Raw genomic sequence first — 23,810 nt, 5'->3', positions numbered from 1 at the left:
AAGAGTCAATTGTACTATGATGGTTTATAGTTTCGATACGCGAAAATGTCACTTCTGCCAATTTATCCTAATCCACACTATATTAATCAATATATTACATTACATTTATTAACCTAGCGTTTGATAACCTTAAGAACCCCGACCATCAAATTATAAAATGTAAAAAAATATCCTAAATTATTACACTTAACAATAATATAATTCGTAGTGACCTTATATATCTCGCATCTCTCACAACCTTTCATACTTGGGTGATGCGAGTTTCAGTATATCTTATGAGAATCATCAGCTAGGCAGTGAACGTTTAATGCATTTGTATAATAGTTTTTATAATGTTGCTTAGGTGTTTATTGAAGGAATTTAGGCGATAGGTTTAGTGAAATTATAAGTTCATAATAACGTCAGCGCAAAATTTACCATATAAGTGTACGTACTTTAATTATTCACAGTTTGCGTTCTACCTACGTTTCCGAATTCAATGGCGTGAAAGTCGACTAAGATATTATGGAGTCGACAGAGCGCCACCTAGTAACAATACTTGTAAAACAGTATTTTCACTAGATGGCGCTCTTCTAGTAACAATACTGTGAAACACTATTTTCACTAGATGGCGCTCTTCTAGTAACAATACTGTGTAACAATATTTTCACTAGATAGCGCTCTTTCGATTCCATAGAGATCGTCGTTTTTTTATTCCACTACAAGTTAGCCCTTGACCTGTTGATAAGTGATGATGCAATCTAAGATGGTAACGGACTATCCTGTAAGTTTTGAGGCAGTGTTATAAAACCCATTATTATAAGAGACGGAACGCTAAATCGCTTTGCGGCACGTCTTTACTCGAACGAACAGGTAACCCTACGTAGAAAATCACTCACTAGGCAATTGACTCATAGTGACAAACTGGAGGTTCTACGCCGACCTTACACTGTTTCGTTAGAACATCATCGACGTTTCCAAGGTCTGTCTCAAGTTATATCTCGTTTGTAAAGAAACTGGTACTAAAGCTGTATAATATATATTCGGTGGATGGTTCACATGCATTCGTTCTTTATACTAAGTTATCCTTATCAATAATAATAAAACCTAAAATGGGTTGTAATTACTTTAATTGGAAATGTATAACAGACCATAACTTATCACTGGCGTGTTTCACTTATGAGCTTAGCTGTTATGGATTTCAGGTACGTGATATTTAAACAAAAGAAATGCTTTCTGAATGGTCTTTCTTATATCAATGCATAAGATTCCAGGCGTCAATAAAATATAATTATATTTATAGTAACTCTTAAAATACCAGTCTTATTTCCTGCAACTATGAAATAGAAAAAATCAGTCAGTTATAAACACTAAAAATTGTTATCCTTTTAAAAAACTATTGTTTACCTATATGCATTGAAACTATGCAAGTCCTACTCTCCAGCAAATAATATAATATTAATTGTTCAAAGGAAATCGATTGTTTACATTATTACACCTATAATACATTTTTGTACGCAAGCTAAGAGATGATATATAATTTGTAAAGTTGTATACTTGTTTAATATTCGATGAACTTATTGTGTAATGTTTATAAGCTAGGCGTAATCTATGACAAGACCCAGGCTGACTTCGTTAAAAAATCAATAAGAAATCGTTTGACTGGCAAAATCATTAAATAAAAGAGTTATGTTCATTTTAATCTGTCACACTGACCTCTTTTGTTACCTATCTACAGGCTGTCACTCTGTTGTTGTCTTCAAATGACTGTCGCAATTTTGGCGCTTAAAACTTACGAAGCTGAAATACGGTGGTCAAGGAATTAAAATTCGAATTATTAAAAACACTATATTGGTTCCAGGGTGTAACCAATGATGGCTGTATCATAAATGTCATTTTTATACGGACAGTCAGTCCAATGGTAATAGAGGTCAGTGATCTGTGACCATAAGATTTAGGTTCTAAACTAATTTGATGCATTTAATCGTTAGGCACCCTGGACACACGCTTATAATTGTTAACAATAATCTGAATATTGTCTATAATATTGCCTGGGTGCGGGGAGCTTTTTAAATTCAATTCAATATGAAGCTTTATTCGTCACCTCGTAATAATGATGAAAATTATCTATTATTGCTTCGATCAATAACTAATATAAAAAGTAAAGTTTCCTTCTTACTTTTCATCATCGGTCATGTTCGTGTTTCTAAAATATTGACTGTAACTTTTTATATGTAGGTAATTACCTGAAATAAGGTTAACTGTCACTTTTATTGTTATTCCGGACGGTCACTCTACATTCACACCTTTAGCATTAGAACAATATATGCTAGCTCGCAATTGAGGAGTCGTTTTCGAGTACAGGATTTGCAAATCTTAAATAAACAATATTAGGTTCATTTTAATTTGACGGCCTAGAGTCTGATATGCGAACGAGTCCTCGATTGTGAGTGAGCACATCTTGTTCTAAGGCTTTATTTTTCTCAGTACTAATGGAAATAATGTGTGCGCGATTATATTTTCCAATGATTCTTGCTGAATACTAACAGTGGTGCCATTAATGTTGTACATAAATATCTAAACAAATCTAAACTGACACGTCTAAAAATAGCGCTACTGTTAGACCTGTTAATTTAATTTCGTTTGCTGATTTGTGTACAACAGAATCGGCATCGGTGTACATTTAGTATATTCATCGTCATCATTGATCGAAGCTGTAAAGGTCATTTGAATAAAGAAATTCGATTTAGATGTAAAATACCGATTTGACTACACTATAAAAAGAGGACTATCTGAGTGTTTATTGCCCTAAATTTCTGCCTAGTTTGTATAACACTCCACTAATTACTAAACACTTAACAGAGTTAGTTTTCTATAGTTAGAGTGTCGTGTATAGTTATCGTGTAGCTTTGTCGGCACTTAAGCAATGAGTGTTGCAAGATGTCAAACTACTTTAATTATACAAAGTAAGGAAGTGTATAATTTTTTCTTTTTAATTTACTATGAAATTACGATAGGCGTTTGATATTTGTAGGTCTGCCATTTTTAAAAATTATAATCTTAAACATAAACACCTCCAATGGTGTAGAGTAAAAGTCTATCTTAATAACAAAGACGATGAGATGAAACACATTACGAAAATCCTACGTTGTCACTTAAAACGCTCGAAGTTCGGTATTTAAAGAAATATTAGACGCTATGTCTAGTGTCGGGCGTTACTGTATTTCTTTGAATACCAATTTATAATTGACACAACAGGCTTGGCGTCGTATTGGGTTTACAAACCGATATATTTGCATTTTTCTTATAATCATTTATGTTGAAAATAATTGACATCAAATGATTCGTGTCACAGTTAACTAACTGTTCATTATTAACGATTTATATGATTCAAAATAGAAGACGATTATTGTCTTGGTTTGATATCAAGGGCAGCAAGAGGCGTTGGATCGCGAACGCTTAACATTTGGCCTCAGCTGCAGCAACGTGTTGACAGCATCAAACGCGGTAAAAGTACATTTGTTTTTCTAATCGGGAAACTTTAGTGACACTAAAAAAAATGTATTTCTGGTTTCCTTGTTGTTGACATTTTCAGCAGACCTTAAGCCTCTTGCTTCTAGCATAAGTTTACACCTAATGCCACAATCACAACTGGCTAATTAATCGAAAAACGTTCCATGATTAAAATCCCCTCCCAAATAATTATTAGGATCTGGCATAACATTAATTCACACAGATAAGTCTTATTTAAAAAACATGCATGAACCTGTTAAATATTAAGAAATTAAAGAGTAATGAATGCAAACCGTGTTAATTACCATCTTTACCAGGTAGCTTGAGGGAAGCCACTGCCTGCTTTACCTATATTAAATACAAGCAATGCGGTTGCAGATTATCGAGAAACATTTAGAACTTACTAACTAAACGGTGAGTTATGTGTGAAGAGACTGCGATATTTTTTTTAACAATAGACAATTGAGTTAAGTACATACGAAAGTCAAACATATGATTTTAGAACATTATGCTGAATTCTAATCCATTAAAGTAATACCCTGCATTACGTAAATCTGAAGTTACAATTGCTATGAGCTGTTTCCTAAATTTGTTCAGGTTCAGCATTTAATTTTAAAATAATAGACTTAAAAGTAAGGGTGTGGCAAGTTTTTAAACTCCACTCGTACAAATATTTCTAGGTCGCATCTAGACGGTATCGTAATGGAAAATGAATTAACTAAGAAAACCAACTACAAATATACACAAAATAATTTAAAGTCATTCACGCTTACGTAATGTTGGGATATGTGGTACGATTACCGTTACACGCTTCCCATGTTTCGCGCAAATTGTAATGTAATTAAGGGTCAAATGTAGGCATTGTTGCCAACTTCTGCTTCACTTCCTCCGAGCTATCGTTGCAGAGAAGCAAAGTATGAGAGAAACCCATGGCCACCTGGGTGATGTTCAATCCTTCCATTGAAGACACTTCTCTAGGTCTGGCCGTGGACTTGTTTATGTCACCCGTCCCCTGCCAAACAAACAATTTACTGTACACGTGCAAACTTCAAACTAAACCAGACCACTACAGACTACTTTTGCACGCCTCATAAGCAAAGCGTTGAGGTGGATATTACTGTCAGTTTATGCACACCAAGTGATTCTCCAACTAAAAATGTCACTTTTTTTATTCTTTATTGCTTTTATAAGTGAATATAAATATACAAATGTTGAGAAAAAAACAATATTTTAACACTCATGATATTTTTAAATCTCTTTATAATAATTAAACTAATTAAAAAATTGTTTAAAAAAGTTCTGTCTGTGACGTCCGTGTGTGTGTATGTGCGGATCCCGTATCCTGTGGTCACGATAACGAGCGAAATACTTCACTTATCGAGTTGGTTTTTTTTTATAGGCTTCAATATTTTGAGAAGACGTCAGTGACATGCCCAGTCAGTCTACGTCATTAGGACTGACGTGATTGAGCTGAACGAGCTTTCCGAGGTGATTGGGGGGGGGGATAATATCGTAACATAAGTATCTAATTAACCATATTATAAGAATTCTGGGTCAGCAAAGTGCCATCTGTAAATTATGCTATTGATTGGCTAACATGGTGACTAAAATTAAAATGGACAAAAACGCATTCAATTCCTGTGGGACATTCATTTAGAATACTGCTACTTAACGTCATTAAGTCAATGAGAACATATGACGTTTCACATTGTGAAAAATTTTCTAGGCATTGTGTAACAGATTCGAGGCTACAACCATTATTATGTTACAAACCATTCCAGTCTAGTCAGAAAAGCTATTTTGGTGTTTTTGTATGTAGATATTTGGGTTCAATAAGAGATCATAAATTCTTACCAATTCACCATAGGTTGGGGAGACTCCCCAAGCAATCAGTGAGTCATCAGCTGCAATGACAATCGATGTGTTGCTGGTACCCACACTACGGATGTTCCAGCCTTGTAAAAAAACTATTGTTTAATAACTTGTAACCGTAACTCAGCTCACATTCAACTTGGATCAAGGGCTTATAGTAAACCAGCTTAGCTGATAAGTAAATCATTGATTTTTGGCTTGATGAGTTCACACTAATATATCAACAACAAAAGTATGAAACTATAGATATGTTAGATTCCATCTAAATATTAAATTTTTATCTCGAAAGTTATTTTTCTTTGTGAAAGGGGAATTAAATTCAAACATTATTTTGAAGAACTTTTTTCTAATTAATCCTTATACTCTACTTTAGACGATATTCGTCTAAAGTAGAGTATAAGGAAGTCCTCCGAGTATCGAATAATCTATAACACAATAATTTAGTAATAATAAAACCAGTACAAAATTATTTTCACTAAAATGTAGTGGGATAGTAGTTAGTAGATATTTACTTTTATTTTTATTTTATTTATTGGGTTTACTTACAAAAACTTACACTAATACAACCATTTTTAAAATTTTAACTATTCTATTTCAGTGTAATGTTTTCTTAAAAGTAAACACAGCATATGAAAATATATAATAACACCATATTATGAAAAGAAAAGGTATAAAAGATATAAAGATAAAAGGTATATAGATATCAACCCTCAAATAAAAGATAACAAGTTTACAATATAAATTGCTATTGATTTCCTCACCTGTGAGATCTTGTACTGGTTTTGGGTACATGTTTGCCTCTCCAGTGCGCTTCGTTTGGCCAAACATAAATAGAGCCCCTGAAATATTAATAATTGCAAGTTACAATATTTTCCATCAACAGGTGTTTTATTGAAGACTAGTTATTCGGTCCGCTTTCGCATTATTATTTTGATCCTGAGAATTCACATAAATATAATTGCGCTTGTACAAACTTAATGTAGCGATTTAATAAAAAAGAAACAAGGTGGGCCTTGTTGTGTATATCCGTGAAGAATGTTGGCCAAAAATATTTAGATGATGGATGTAACTGTGTGAGAAATAACTAGAAAATACTGCAGTATTCATTGATATAAAGTCAAAGTCAAATATTTCTTTATTTAAATAGGCAAATCATCTATTAATTTTGATGTGTACATTACATGTGAACAGTGGCGTGCATAGGGTTTTCGGTCAGGGTATGCATAAAAAAAAATAGGTACTGAACATGCTATTTTGATGTTACTGTATAATTTTATTTGTGAGTAGGTACCTAACCTAACATTGTTTGTGATACCCATGTAGATCTTCTCATCATCTCCTATTTCCAGTAGGTATAGTAAGCTCTCAGACGACCGACTAGCGAGTTTTTAAAATTGTCTGCCATTGCGGCAATTACATTAAATAATGTTTTTTTGTGTATACAATAAACAAACATAGGTATTATTATAAATAAATAATGAAACAAAACATTGATCACTGCTATTCGCCTGTTTCTGTAAGTCAGTCAGAGCTCTTTTTACGTGCCGCTCCTTGTAGGTGCATTCCTTCCTTTACGAATAATCTCAATTAAACGTTAGTTAAGAATTAAACTTACCTACATTTTCCAAGCACACTGAACCATCAGATCACACGCCGAATATAAGAACTTTCTTACACTAAGAATATTCCTCACAATCATTTACAAACAGTACACTGTCACAAAGGTTAATGTTAACAATAATAATTGTAACTATTTACAAACAACCGTACAGCAAACGAAAATACAGTAATTAATTCTAATTCGGTGAATATAAGTTGTTATGACAGAAGGTAAAAGGTAAACAATAATGGCGCTGAGCGATCGCCAGATAATGAGAATATCATAGTCAAAATATGTCCGTAATATTTTCTTAGTACACAAATGCTATTAAAAGTTGTCATTTGAAGAATATTACTTCATCAGTTACCAATGGCGCCTGGTATACGTTAATAATTTATTTAACATAATTCGGCAACTTTTAATTTGGTCATTTTAATATACTTTTTGAACAAATTAGGTACTTATAAATTTCTAAAGACCTTGAATGTAATAAAATTCATTGATAAATTTTTTAACTACAAAAAAGAATTATTGCCATTTAAAACAATAACAAACAAAGCAAATTACTTGTGCTTATAAAAAAACAAAGCATACATTTGGATTTCAAATTTCCGTAAGCAGTGCTTATGATTTGCACACAAGCGAAACCCCTATACTGGAAACCTGGAAAACTCGCACACATAGAAAGAGCCAAATATTGTGTAAGCACGCACGCGATTATATCACTACACACCAGAATTTCCATGTGTGCTGGTGCACACAAGTAACGACAGATGCATTCAATCGCCGTGCTTCTATGGAGACCGCGGCGGCGCGGCGCATTAATTCGAGCCACGAATAAACGATTTGCCCGGCAATGGATACTTAATCGTGAAAACCCCAGCTAATTTTATGAGATTTAAATTATATTTAAAGCGTTACTTTTTATTTAGGGATACTGTTTACAACTCAAAATTAAAATATAGTAGAAATATTATGCAGTTTGTCTATTTTAGTTCTAAACCATGACACGGGACTTGTCCATTGATTTACATAGAAGTGCGGCCGGTTTTAACTAGATGGCGCTTTTATAGTTTTCTATAAATTGTTTTTTTTTTTTCAATCTTTAAATTTTAAGTCGTCCTTATGGTCTGAGAGGCCCTGAGGTCAGGGTATGCACTGCTTATTTGCATCTATGAGATGCACGCCACTGCATGTGAAATATGACATAGAAACGAATTGATGGGGTTTTTTTTTACCATCTCACATTGTCATTTAAAAACTATTTAAAAAGCAACGTGGTTAGAGCAATAAATTACACCGCATTTTTATTGTTGTCCCTCATACCTAAAATAATACTTTTCTATAAGCTTACGTTTAATACAAACGTTAAAATTGAGACATCTCCAAGATATCAACTGGTAGTTTATTGTACAATTGTATACAATTTCATTTAAATCAATTATTTATTTATGTAGTCTATTTATTGCACTGCAAGTTTATTTTTGCTTCTTATGTTCAAATGATTGCAGTCACAATTTCTCTTAAATTTAGAAATATTTTTGGGAACATACATTAAATTTTCAAATATGTATTGGCTAAAGACTGTCATAATCTTGACATCTTTAAATTTATCTCTCAATGACTCTCTCGGACCCATTTTATAGATCGCACAAAAAGCCTTATTCTGCAGCACGAAAATAATGCCACTATCAGCAGCAGAATTTTACAGCAGCATAGTAAAATTCCATGTGACATAATGCTGTGAAAGTAACTAAAATAGACTAGCCTAGCAATTTGTACTTCCGTAATGTGGCGTATCTTCTTCACTAGAGCAGAAGAATAAGGTAAGATAAGCAGCAAAACTAAGCCTGTTCGAAAAATTATTTACATGAGGGCCCCATTGAAGCATCTAATGTTATTCCTAGAAAAACTGGGGTATCTACCAGATTCAATTCCTCATTAATAAATATTATAGTGGCTTTTTACATTTTTAACATTCGGTAATGAAAATTTTTTGGCTTTTTTTTTCTATTTAGAACCAATTATTGGCTTCAAACCACTGTACTACCTTAGCGAGCGAGTTGTTTACATCGTTAAAATCTAATTCGCGTCGATTAATTTTAAACATAAGTGATCTATCATCAGGAAACATCATCCCGTGATTGTCCTTAGCAAAGGCTAGGCTTGTGAAATAGATAAATAGATAAGTGAGTACGAATTTTCGTCCAGGCCGGCTTTAATGACAAATTCGACGTTACCAACTCATTAAAATGGGCCGGCATTGCAGAGCACGAGTCTTCACTTAGGTTCGCACGCCATGGACAATCTCAGACATGTAGGTTTCCTACACCGTTAAAGCAAGTGTGATTTTAGTACTTAAAACGCACATCCGAAAAGTAAGAGGTGCTGGTATTTAACTCGGTCCCCCCAAAAAGGAAGTCTTACCCTAGCATTACACCGCTTTTGACAAGATCCAATCAAGAATAATATACTATCCATCTTAATCGGAATGTTGGCCTCAACAGATGCGGAGATATGGAGGATGTTACGTCATACGCTTACCAAGCTCGTTAACAGCAAGGCTGTATGTAGCACCGCAGTGCACGGAGCGAACGCCGCGCGCCTGCGAGTCGAAGTACTTGATAAGGCGCGGTACACTTTCGTCCTTCTGTTCCGCGTGGCCAAGACGACCGAACCCGCCGAATCCCCAACTGAAGGCACGTTTTGATGAATCTATTGCAACCTATGCACAAAAATTCAATCATTAATTTTATAATTTTATGGCGACTAACACACTAAGAGGTATCTATGCGTCGTCCGAGTCTCAATACAAGACCGAAGTTAATCGAAAATGTACCCGTATTTTTATCAAAACACCCATCGACACAATGTCAGGTACTTTGGCTGTGAATCAAATATAATTTTAATTATTCCTTAAAACTATATTTAACTATAAAATTAATTGGAGTAGGAATTGTCAAGTTAATCATTAATAAAATTTTGTATAATTATTAGTGCAACACTTGCGAGGAAATATTAGAATAAATTATTAATTAAAACATGTAAACTAGTACTACCAAATGACAACAAGGTAACTTTGTTATATTTTTCTATTGAAAATTTGTACTGAATCTTGCAAAGCAGACATCCAATTAGTCAGAGATATATTGAAGAAAATCACATATTTTTTTCGCTGAGAAGAACTACATAGACAATTGTTTTATTTTCAGAATGTATTCAAAACCAAAAAACTTAAATTATAATAAATTCTCTAAATGAAATATCATTTATTGATACTTATGGGTTTTGGATTCTATATATTGGGGTTAATACTATTTTATAATAGTAGAGATGATATATAACTTACCGTATGATTATTGCCACAAGAAAAATCAACTATGGCAACATCTTTGATCGGTGTCACATGCCCATCCTTAGATTTCTCATAGAAAAATGTCATCTTTTTAGGAACGGTCTCAAAGTGGTACGAAAGCTTGGTGGATGTCACAAAATATTTCCCATCAGTGTTATGACCTAAAAAAATGTTTAATTATAGCATGTAAAATAACTATTTGGTAGGTGACTGGAATAAAACAGATCACTTTTAAAGGTAAATAAAAGCGTACCTAGTTGTCCATATTCTGGCAGCCCAAACGAGTGTAAAGCTCCATTGCAGTCAAGTATCAGAGAGAACTCTGCACCACATCCCACCTTTACTATCGGAGCACCACTGTAAATGAATAGTTTGCAATTATACATTTTATAAGACAGCGGAAGGTGAAATTTTTAGGATGAACTTACAAAAAAATTCCTGAAACACGAATAAGGGTAACTGTATTAGGTAAACTCTTTTGTAGTTCATTGTCCCTGTAGTGGATTCTCAATTTTTAAATTCTACACCTAAGCCCCCTAAGACAACAGTAATAGAGTTTGTAAGGAAGTCTGTAATTTTTTAAATAGAGACTTAAAAAATTACAGAATATATATGATATATTATAATATTTCCGTAATCAGTGCTTTTAAGATTCGCACAGAAGCAAAATTCCTTTAGATAAATGGCACTAATAGAAAGAAGCAAGATTGTGTAATACACGCACACGATTATCTTATGCACACACTACATATATATACACACCAGCACTTCCTAACAATGTATGGATTCAATAGCGGTGCATCTCTGCAGAGGGTGCATTTATTTCGAGCGATGAATAAACGATTTACCTGGCAAAGGATATTTAATTGTCAATGCTGCAGTAATATAATGAGATTTAAGTTATATTTCAAGTAATATTTTTAATTTAGGGATTCCGCTTACAATTCGAAATTAAAATATAATAGAATTATTATGAACATTGCCTATTTTATTTCTAAATCATGACCCGAGACCTGACGGCCATTGAGTTTACATAGAATTGTGGCCGGATATAACTAGATGGCACTTTCTTAGTTATGTTTTTATTTTTTTTAAACCCCAAATTGTAAGTCTACCTGAGAATGGGAGCACTGCTTTTATGCCTCTAAGAGATGCACTCCATGAAGTAAATTAGGCTATTTTTTCTCCCAGGAAATCAACGGGTTCCCACGGGATTAGTAAAAAAGCGTAGTAAACGCAGATAAAAAACGTGTGCAGCTGCAAAAGCTCAGCCACCTATTGAGTTGGATTTGATCCTGCGTAAATTGACGCTGTAACTATATACCATTTCGCTAGCATCAGATCTGACCTGAATGCTCCATGGTAACTCACCTGTATCGGATGCGGGTGGGCTTGTGAATCAAGGGCGTGGTGTTGCCGAGGCCGCACTGACCGCTCTTGTTGTCGCCACAAGCGTATACAGTGCCAGTGTCTGAAACAGTAAACTGAGCACTATAGTTCCTTCATATATCAGTTTGTTGCTTTATATAAAAATTAAATGTACACGTAAAATATACTAGCGGGCCTGGCAGAAAATTAAAAAACAAACCTCAACCAGGCGACCGCTACTTTTTTTTAAATATGATACGTGGGCTCTTTCAAATACTGTGCGGATATCATTTTTCTTTAATATTTCAGTCATATATATAAACATTATAAAACCTGTGAGATTTTATATTTTGTAGACGATATCTACGATTTTATATGGGGTGTAAGTGGGTGTGGCTAGTACCAGTCAGCCTCCCAAATTGCCAACCTCACCTGCACGTGGTGCACCCTGCTGTTTAACCGACGAGGCTCTGGCGACCGACAAGTGGCGGTATAACCACTTCGAATTGGCTAGGCTGAACAAATGGCACAGACCGGTGTCGGGCAGCAGCGACGCCGGGGCGATCAGTCTAGCCCTGCGATGACCAACCCGCCTGCCCAGCGTGGTCATTATCGGGCATATCTTTAATGGGAAGGAGAAAAAAACCACAGCCCCTAGTTCCCGGCGGCCCCGCTATTCCTGGCTCTGGCAGCGGTTATGGTAACGGCGGGGCAAGGGGTGTTAAGAATCTCCGGCAGAGATTCCGCTGCCAACCCCGACGACTTGACCTGGCAACATACAACGCACGCACGTTGAGGACCGATGGAAAGGTGATTGAGCTGGAAGAAGTGGTGAGCAAGTTGCGCTGGGATATTATAGGATTGTCTGAAGTCCGGCGAGAGGGGGAGGACTCGATAATCCTGGAATCCGGCAACTTGTTTTACTACCGGGAGGGTGACCAACAGTCACAGGGTGGTGTCGGGTTTATCGTCCACAAGTCTCTCGTCAACAATGTTGTAAAAGTCGAAAGTGTGTCGAGCAGGGTAGCATACCTTATACTCAGAATTACCAAACGGTATTCGTTGAAGGTCATACAGGTATACGCGCCGACTTCGGCACACCCAGACGAGGATGTAGAGGTTTTGTATGAGGACATTTCAAAAGCCATACATGCCTCGAACACCTACTACAATATTGTGATGGGGGATTTCAACGCGAAGCTTGGCGAGCGAACTGGTTCAGAGTTGAGGGTGGGGCAATTTGGGTATGGGCAACGGAACCACAGGGGTCAAATGTTGGCTGACTTCATGGAGAAGGAGGGCCTTTATATGATGAACTCCTTCTTCAGGAAGCGGCCACACAGGAAATGGACCTGGATAAGCCCCGATGGTTCCACGAGAAACGAGATCGACTTCATCATGTCGACCAAACGGCATGTATTCAATGATGTCTCTGTGATCAACAGGGTTAAAACCGGAAGTGATCACCGTATGGTAAGAGGCACATTGAGTATAAACGTTCAACTTGAAAGAGTCAGACTGGTGAAGTCTACACTCCGGCCTACTCGTGCCCATATTCAAAACCCCGAGAGCTTTCAACTAGAACTACAGAACCGGTTCGGTTGCCTAGCAGATTGCGACACTGTGGACGATTTGAACAACAGGCTGGTGGAAACTGTCCAAACAGTCGGGTCCAAATTCTACAAGGCCCACCGTAGAAACAAGGCCAATAGGTTCTCAACCAATACACTCAAGCTTATGACGGAGAGGCAAGAGATGAGACTACAGTCTATAGCAGACGCGTCCGCTTACCGGCGGATTAATAGGCAGATCTCTAAATCACAGACTCGTGATATGCGGCACTTCAATACAGAGCGTATTAAAAATGCCATCGAGCAAAACAGAGGCTCTAAAGTGTTCGCTAGAGATCTGTCTATCGGTCAGAGCCAGTTGATGCGACTGAAGACCAATAATGGTAGTCTTGTCTCTTCCAAACCTGAGATCTTGGGTGAGGTTGAGAACTTTTATGGACAGTTGTACACCACAGTACAGACGCCTGTTGAAGATTTGGCTAAGGATCCTAGAGCCAAATTAACTCGACACTATACCGAAGATATCCCAGACGTCAGCCTATACGAGATTAGTGTGGCTCTCAAGCAGCTTAAAAATGGCAAGGCGCCGGGTGATGACGGAATAACGGCAGAACTCCTGAAGGCAGGTGGAAAACCGATACTGAAAGTCCTTCAGCGATTGTTTGATTCCGTTATTCACCAAGGCACAACGCCAGAGGCATGGCACAGGAGTGTGGTGGTTCTGTTCTTCAAAAAAGGTGATAATACCTTGTTGAAGAATTACAGACCCATCTCGCTGCTGAGTCATATCTACAAGCTGTTTTCGAGAATCATTACGAATCGTCTCGCTCGTAGGTTTGATGACTTCCAGCCTCCCGAACAAGCCGGTTTCCGTAAGGGCTTTAGTACCATAGACCACATTCATACGCTGCGGCAGGTTATACAGAAGACTGAAGAGTATAACCGGCCACTTTGCTTAGCGTTTGTGGACTATGAAAAAGCCTTTGATTCGGTGGAAACTTGGGCTGTGTTTAGGTCACTGCAGAGATGCCGAATTGACTACCGGTATATCCAAGTGTTGCAGTGTTTGTACAAAAACGCCACTATGTCAGTTCGTATACAGGATCAGACTACGAGACCAATCCAATTGCAGCGAGGCGTGCGACAGGGAGATGTTATCTCCCCGAAACTATTTACCGCTGCGTTGGAGGACGTCTTTAAGCTTCTGGAATGGAACGGACTTGGCATCAACATTAACGGCGAGTACATCACTCAACTTCGGTTTGCCGACGATGTAGTCATAATGGCAGAGACTCTGGGAGACCTAAATACGATGCTCGATGGCCTCAGCAGAGCTTCTCAACAGGTTGGCCTACGAATGAACATGAGCAAGACGAAGATTATGTCTAATGCTTATGTTCCGCTTCAACCAGTAATCGTTGAGAACACTGCACTCGAAATTGTTGACGAATACGTATACCTAGGACACACGATCCAGTTAGGTAGGTCCAATTTCGAGAAGGAGGTGAACCGCCGAATCCAACTCGGATGGGCAGCGTTCGGGAAACTCCGTGCCATCTTTTCGTCAGAAATCCCTCAGTGCCTGAAGACGAAAGTCTTCGAACAGTGCGTGTTGCCAGTGATGACCTATGGCTCTGAAACATGGTCGTTAACTATGGGCCTCATAAGAAGGCTTAGAGTCACTCAGCGGGCGATGGAGAGAGCTATGCTCGGAGTATCTCTACGCGATCGAATCAGAAATGTGGAGATTCGTAGAAGAACCAAAGTTACCGACATAGCTCAACGAGTCGCGAAGCTTAAGTGGCAATGGGCCGGGCACATAGTTCGGAGAAAGGATGGACGTTGGGGTCCCAAGGTGCTGGAATGGCAGCCCCGTACTGGTAAGCGCAGCGTTGGTCGACCCCCAACGAGGTGGACAGACGACATTAAGCGCGTCGCAGGTAGCCGTTGGATCCAAGCGGCTCAGAATCGTGGAACTTGGAACTCCCTACAAAAGACCTATGTCCAGCAGTGGACGTCTATCGGTTGATGTGATGATGATGATGAGACGATATCTGAACAATAGGTATATCATGGTTAAAAGGAAATTTAAATTATAGGTACTTCTGCATTGTCATATCAACGCATTACCAGCCCTCTACAGGGCACGGGTCTCCTCCCACAATGAGATGGGGTTAAGGTCGTAGTCCACCACGCTGGCCCAGTGCGGATTGGTGGACTTCACACACCTTTTTGAACATTAGGTAGAAATTTCTATACGACGTTTTCCTTCACGGTTGAAGCAAATCATATTTTAATTACTTAAGAAAAGTTGGAGATGCGTGCTGGGATTTGAACTCAGACCCCCGAAAGTGAAGTCAAGCTCCTTACCATTGGGCTATCACCGCTTCTTTCTTCAATTGCGTTTAATTCTACGGCTCTTTTGTCTATATTAATGAAGATTGGAATTTTTTTATGTTCATAACTCGCTATTCTCTGCAACTACCAGTGAGATTAGAAAATCTTTTTAGTATTGGATAGCCAAATTCTCGAGGAAGTATTGACATCACGCTAAGACCCTTAGGAGACAAGCACTGAGCGACTATGCGACGCAGTAGGTCATAAAAAAAAATTCAGTACGCGAACGGAACACCGGAAAACTTTAGCGTACTAAAATACAAATAATTTATCAAGATCACGACACGACCTTACAGATGATCTCTCTGTGCGATCTTATTTGCCTCTATGTTAATGATGTTTACTCATTGATACTATTTATTTATCAACTACATTTAAATTTATTATAATAATAAATAATAAATAATAAATATACTACGACAATACACACATCGCCATCTAGCCCCAAAGTAAGCGTAGCTTGTGTTATGGGTACTAAGATGACTGATGAATATTTTTATGAATTATATATACATAAATACTTAGAAAATACATATAAACATCCAGACACTGAAAAACACTTAATGCTCATCACACAAACATTTTCCAGTTGTGGGAATCGAACCCACGGCCTTGGACTCAGAAAGCAGGGTCGCTGCCAACTGCGCCAGTCGGCCTATTATTTATTACTATTTTGATAGATATTAATTTGGTATTCATTACACGTACGTTACGCTATTTCTAATTAGCTGCAATAAACAAAATACGACCATCCAGTGGTGTCGATCAGAGGTGTCGTTGCAAATCATTATTATCACCTGTAACGATTGACGTCCACTGCTGGACAGACATATTTTGTAGGGAGTTCCGCGGCTCTTTTAATTTATAGTTAGCCACAGTCTATCAATGCCGTTAGGAGTGGTTCATTGCCACTTCAGCTTCGCGACGTATTCAGTTATATCGGTAGCTTAGTCTTCTACAGCTGTTCTACAGAGCTCCCCAATTCCGATTTGAAAGAGCAATTCTGATTTGATTACGTTTGATGACGTAGAATGCCAGCATAGCTATCTCTATTGATTATTTTTAGATCTTTAGTAAACGACCACGTTTGAGAACCGTTACTAGGAACTAAAGGATTTTGGACAAAAAAAAATCACAAAGTTTTGTGTTTACAATACATGAATAAAAAGGTTATTATTGTTAAATATACCTGTTACAAATAAGGAGTGATTTCTGCCGGCAGCGGCGTGAATTATATTTAGGCCTTCGAGTGTGGGCACAAGCTCAGGTAGATTCCGTGTGGTCGTGTCGCCAAAACCTAGCTGTCCACATGTGTTGCGCCCTAAAACACAATTTATTTATTTATTTATTAGGAATCCAACATCCATCATCAGTTGACCATTGTTGATTTCTTCCTGGGGGCGTACTACCACCGCGTAAATCGTTATATTTTCAAAAAAGGTTGTTTTTTTGACACACCTAGACATCCAGAAAATAAAGAATATAATAATTCACAAAATATCAACTATATAATATATTACTCAAATCTAACAGGGTGCTCTTCTTGTAAGTAAATTTGTATAGTTGGGGTAAAGAACTTGGAAACAACTGTATGCAAAGTAAAAAAACATATTCATTTAAAATTTATTATCTTGAAATGGAAATAAGGAACATTACTTAGTATGTGGTGCCACAACTGTTTAACTAAAGTCACATGTCTTAAAATAGTGCCTTTGTAATTGTGAAAAGGACAGTGCTATCTTATATGTTTCAACCTAGTTTCGTATTGAGGTTTGAGTATAACAGCATCAGCCACAGTATGTATATATCTTACTAATTGCATATATCTTTCAAATTTATATTAATATCCATAGTATTCAAATGGGCTCAAATTAAAGCATTGATACAGCTTTAAATCATATAACATACAAGTGTTGTTTATAGTTATTTGGGTGGGCAAGGTGCGGCACAGTCACTCACTACTGGCTCGACAATGTTTTGTAGTCTTATTGTATGTGTTTATGCGTCAGTAAAAGTGATAATACTAATTTAGAATTAGGTTTTCATCCTCAAGAGACTATCATCATATAAACCAATTACCTGCCCACTACAGGGCACGGATCTCCTCCCACAATGAAAAGGGGTTAAGGCTGTAGTCCACCAGACTGACCCAGTGCGGATTGGTGGACCCCACACACCTTTGAGAACATTATGTAGAACTCTCAGGCATGCAGGTTTTCTCACGATATTTCCCATTTAAGCAAATGATATTTATATTCATTACTTAAAACTGACTTAACTTAGAAAAGTTAGAGGTGGATTCAAACTCGTCGAACTCCTACCCACTGGGCTATCACCATTTCACAAGACTATAGTTCCTTTTAAAAATAATACAATTTGAACACTCACCAAAAGTATATGCATCTCCCTCTTCAGAAACAAGAATTGAATGACCCGCACTACATCCACTGACTATTAGTCTATACTGTAATATGACAAATTATATAAGGTCTTGTAGTCTAGGAGACCATCTCCCTCTAGTAATTTTATTATTTTAAAGGAAAGTTGTTATGCTCTAAGTTCAAATGTGCAGACTTAGCACTGAGTGGACTTAGTACTCAGCTGTGTCCTTTGTCCCTTGCAATATCATAATACAACAACTTAAGTACACTTTAAAAATTTGCACAATAGCATTTTTTTGAAGTAGCCTTACAGAATATGTTCCATCAAGCAAATTTATATCAAGCATTTCAGTCTGTCAGTTTTTATATCATGAAGTAGCAAGAATCTGTAACTATGCAAATTGCAGGTAATAAATATCGTAATCATTTTGGTTAACAAGTTTGACAGAGCCTAATTCCAAACTTGGCAAAGCCTACTCATATTTGTCAACTCTGCTTGGAGGATATGAAAACACTGAACTTTGCTTACAAAAATAAGCAAATAATTAAAGTTTATGACTACCTCATTGGCGCAGCGCAGGTTTATAGACATGATGTCCTAGGTTCGATCCCCAACAGTGACAAATTATAATTTTAAATTTCCGCTGTTATGGCCTGTTCTGGGTTGATGGGAGGCTTTGGCCTAGTTACCAGCCTACCGACAAAGACGTGCCGCCATGCGTTTTACCGTTCCGGTTCGTTCCGGCGTAGACAGCAATTAGGGGTATGTGTTAATTATAAGTGCAATACCCCTAAAAGGTTACCATCTTAAACTGCATTATCATTTGCCATCAGATAAGATTGGAGTCAAGAGCTGAGTTGCAGGGGTAAAACAAAACATAAGTAACAATAATAACCATTCATAATGAAAGTCTGAAAATACCTTTTTATCTGTAAACTTATGGAAAGTGAAGAGATTGGGATGAGTTTTCTTCAATGGATTATTATCCCTCTTGGATACCAAATCCCAGGACACAAGTCCTGCAATCATGAGAATCCCAGGAGTTTTATAGAATGTCTTAAGCAACTCCTGTAATAAATGTAAACTGTTAGGAATAGTTTTTGATAAAATAACAGGCTCTTATACACTATTAACTACATAAAAGTTTACTTCTGGTAATTTTTCTGTAAGTTCATCTGGAAGAGGTGAGGGTTCTCTTGGAGCCTCTTGAGGTTGATCGGACATTGTAGAATCATTACTGTCTTCATCATCAGAGATCTGCTTGCGTAATTTCTTAGCTTTTTGTGGAACTTTTTTCAAGGGTGGAACTGCCCTTTTGCGATTTACATTGTTTGACATGTTCTGTGATGTAAAAAGAAATATTTTAGCTACCAAAAATTTTATCTTTTACATTTTCTGAGTCAGTATCAAGCAATTTTGAAAAAAGGTTCCAACAGAGATGTTGAAACTGAAAAATTTGATTCTGGCATTAAATTTCACAATTATGTCTGTATCAGTGCTGATTGTTTTAAAGATTATTTTTATTTTTAGATCAGTTGGCATGGCAAAAAATAACAGTTTCACATACTAAACATAAATATTTATATACTTTGAAATTAAAATTAATGCAAACTTTTTATCTATCTGGCAGTATGTGGCAATTGTTTTAACAACAGTGTTATTAATAGAAACATAATTTTCCTTTCCAAAATCCATGAATAAATAGTTTAACTTTGCATAGCAAACACTAGATGTTGCTCTGCTGAACCGCTTAGCTTTGGTGAAAAAAAAATCATACATTCACATCTTGACAATGTTGCCTAGCCACATCACACATCTTTGGTGGTAAAGCAGCCTGGAAAAGGGTGTACTCACATTCTGCCTCATTGGTGTATACAAAAACTAATCTGATTCATAATTATAAAAATTATGAATCAGATTAGTTTTTGTATATATATTAATTGAATATATCAATTCAATAAGTAGTTTGCATTATACTTTCATTCTATTCAAGCATTCATGAAAACATGTAATCTTAAAATAGAAAGTTTTGTTTTTTGTCATTTAAGTTTGGATTTTCCAAGACTACAGGATTAAGATGTTTATTTAATATTTAATAAATACTCAAAATTAAATTTAGGGAAGGTTTTTAAGGGGTTTAACTAGTTAAAAATAAACCAAATGGACAAAAAACATTATATTCATTTCCCTTCACATTAAAACTGAATTATAGTTCTAACTCATTATGATGTACCAGCCAGTATGTAATACTATAGTGCAAACAATAAATGCATGTATATTAAGAAATATGGGGGCATGAAGGCTTGGAAATGATTTGTACAAAGGTCTCAGCACAGATATGCAATCATTCTTAGCTAAATAGTATACTGGCATAACTGGTAGTAAGTAAGTAAGTTTAGTTTACATTTTAAGTTAGTTAAAAGTTATCTTGTAGGTAACATTTTCAATAAGAAGTTCTAATGGGTATTATAATTTTTTTATTAACAAATTATCAAGGTTTTTACTTTATTTGCTGGCTTGAGTAATGCAAATAATACAAAGCTGAAAAGTTTGTAAGTTTAAGTAATGTTTGAAAGAACTAAACTTAATTTTATTTTGTATCAATAAAATACAAAGGTATCAATACCAATCCTGGTAAATAAAGCTTAAAGCAGTAGGTCCATTAATAGCTGCCAGCAGAATAATAGCAGGAATTCTTAAAATGTTTATTCATTCATGATTAAATTATTAATTGCTATTTATAATCCTATATATGATATAAATTACTATTGATGTATTTTATTAGTTTATTAACATTTATGTAAATTTAAAATAAGTTATATTATTATAATTACTTGACTGTACAAATAACTCAATGAAATGGTTCATTGCATAAATGTATAAAGAAATAGAAACGTATGTATCTTAAAGGCTTTCCAAAGCTTTGTTCTACAAAAACTTTAAAGGCTAGAAGACGCTTGCTACTGTAATTAAAAACGCATTCATCAAATTCGGTCGAAAACGAAGGTATTGTTTAGTGTTTGATTGTATGTATAATTTGATAAAGTACATGTTATGAATCTTTAAGTAATACGACTAAGATTTACTTACTTTTTTGCTTGGTACTAGTAAAAAGAATACTCAAGACCCTACGCTTGAACACGTGCAATGTATAAACTTTAATAAAAATAAACACAAGTAAATCTCGTTTACTTTATTAAACTTACCGGTGAGTTAAGCGAAACACAAAATAGTGAAAAAACTAATTATTGTATTTTAAAGACGTTCCCTCAATGTAGCTAATCCAGTAACTGTAAATTGTAATTTGTAGTTGTAAGCACCTACTCTTTGGTGTAAGTGTATCAGTGTAGGTAACGAGTAATGACGGGGATACCGCGAAAAAATTATTATTAGACCTACTTTATATTACCCGTTTATCATCCGTGTTTTCTTTCATATTTTGAACCAATGAGTATATAAACACTGTTAACGCAAAGTTCAAGTGGCCCAAAGTCAGATCACAAATGTATACACCTACATATTATAATATATAATATAGTAAATTTGTATATATGTATAGTAATTTTTTTCTGATTTGTAGCTAAGTGTATACAACGTTTCCGTTACTGTTTAGTTTATAATAAGTTTTAAAAATGTTATAACTGATTGTTTAATAAATTTTTTTTTTGTATTAATTTACTTAGAACCACTTTTTTATTTTCTCAATTTTAAAACGGAATTTATCCTAAAAGTTGTTTATAAAATTGTTTACATTAAAAGACATGTTAGAAATAATGTCTTTAGAGAGTAACCATAGACTATATAAACTGTAAGTACTATTATGTATCAAAGTTGTTTTAATAAAAGAAAAAAACCATGGAAATAATCGTCGATTGAGTAATAAAGATGATTTTTAATACTTTTCTTATTTGTCTTCATTTTATGATCAAATTAGTTTGAACTGTTTTGTTTTAATTAACATTGGGAAGGTGAAAAAGCGGTGAAAGAAAGGTGGTTGAGTATAGCAAACCGACAAACGCTGCAGTATTACATTACTCAACCGGCTAAACTCATGAAACGTGGATCCTGTTCGATAATCTGAAACGCTCGTCGCAATGGCTGAGCCCTAGCGAATCAGCCAAATCCTACCCTAAGCGGACACACACAAAAAAAATTACTCGCGAGCTTTTGGTGAAATAGTGCCGGTGTCTACACCGGCACTATTTTAAATCTGGCCAGACGAATACGGTGGATGTCTTTTAGCAGCTACTGCAAACAATGATGGAAAAGTTAGGTGCTGAACAGCCGAGGCCGGTCAATCCCTCTAGGCAGCTGCTGCTTCCACTCTAGCCACGCAAGACCACACACTGCACAACAGACTGCTAGCAAATTAGAGGAGCTTGAATCCACCAAACTCACCGGACCCTGCTTTAACAGATTCCCATTTTTTCGAAATTTGGATAACTTCTTGCAAGGGATAAAATTCAACTCCGATGGGCCAAAGTGCCTTCAAATGTCCGAATGTCCGAATGGTTTTTTTGGTAAAGGGATGAACTACCTATGACATGGCAAAAGTGCATACATATCAATAGCATAGATTGATTCATTAATGACTTTGATGAAAAATGAAAACTTCACACTGTACTGTCTCTAAGAATTTTCTGTGAAACCGAAAACCTAATTGTTTTTGAGTAAACCACTGCCAGAGTTTACTCAAACACCTGTTATCATAAGTAAACAGTTAAAATGTTTAAGCATTCGTTTGTATGAAAAAATGAATACGATTAATTTGATTTAATATTTTTACAGTGTGATGCAACATGAAACATAATTATGCATCCTTCAATATTTTATTATAATTCTGTTATGCGGTGTATAATATTTAAAAATAAACGACTTTATGTCCCTCGTGGTCCTTATCATGGCAGAGTAACAGGAGAAATGGGATTTTGTGAGTGAAATTGTTGTAATTGGTTGTTTTGAATAAGGGATTTAAAAAACAAATTGGATATATGATAATATTATGATTATTAAACCCTGAAATCATGGCTGTACGGTGATATACCTTTGCCTTTGTCACACGGGCAATAGAAATCACAGAATAAAAATATCGAAGATAAATGGCGGTATTCAAATAACCTACTTTATTATTGCATGAACCTTTATTATTATTATGGAGGGTAGAGGTAAGGAGGATCATCTGTGTATATGAAAAAGTGTCGTCAAAATGTATTAAATTAGGATGGCGCCACATTTGCATCAAGGTAACTCTTAAAAGAAGCGCCAAATATAAATATTGTTAGAGTAGACTTGAAAAATAAACAAGGAAGTAAGGTTATATTTACCACAATATTTTGTACAACGTCAGTTGTTGAAATTCTCAATAATTAACTACTTTAGTCGATAATGACATTAAATTTTTTAACTCGGCATACTTCAATTCATCTACGATTGCTACATTCATACCATATACCCTGTGCATCCACCAGCGCCATTGTGAAGGATTTTTGAACTGTTATTTAGCGCACAACTGGACACTTTTTCAACTTTTCTCCCATATAAGATGACTTACCTCTACCCTCCATAATTATTATGTGGAAAAAAGTGGCGGCAATGGCGCTCTACTTTAAAATTTAATATTATAAATTATGTGAAGTACGATACCCTTCGTTTTTTCGCGTTATTTTGGAGGCTTTACGTGTTAGCGGGATTAAGTGTTTTCTTTTTTGTTTGTCTTATTAAAATATTAGTTTTCCTTAGTTGGCGTTATAATAGGTTAATGTGTCGAGTTAAG

General features: G+C 35.9%; 1 protein-coding gene across 1 annotated transcript; it reads right to left on the bottom strand.

Moving 5' to 3' along the window:
• Positions 1-21,382, bottom strand: LOC120636091 (protein RCC2 homolog). Its single transcript, XM_039907388.1, has 12 exons — positions 21,244-21,382; positions 19,187-19,378; positions 18,959-19,105; positions 18,044-18,119; positions 16,845-16,976; positions 11,691-11,790; positions 10,573-10,676; positions 10,314-10,480; positions 9,509-9,689; positions 6,126-6,203; positions 5,347-5,447; positions 1-4,504 (listed from the first exon to the last, which is right to left on the bottom strand). The coding sequence occupies exons 2-12, from the start codon at positions 19,373-19,375 to the stop codon at positions 4,334-4,336; spliced, it is 1,446 nt and encodes a 481-aa protein (XP_039763322.1). The 5' UTR covers positions 19,376-19,378; positions 21,244-21,382; the 3' UTR covers positions 1-4,333.
• Between the last annotated feature and the right edge of the window lie 2,428 nt (positions 21,383-23,810).

This window comes from Pararge aegeria, chromosome Z (assembly GCF_905163445.1).
Source record: "Pararge aegeria chromosome Z, ilParAegt1.1, whole genome shotgun sequence".
NCBI lineage: Eukaryota > Metazoa > Arthropoda > Insecta > Lepidoptera > Nymphalidae > Pararge > Pararge aegeria.
This window is presented reverse-complemented; position numbering and strand designations above follow the sequence as displayed.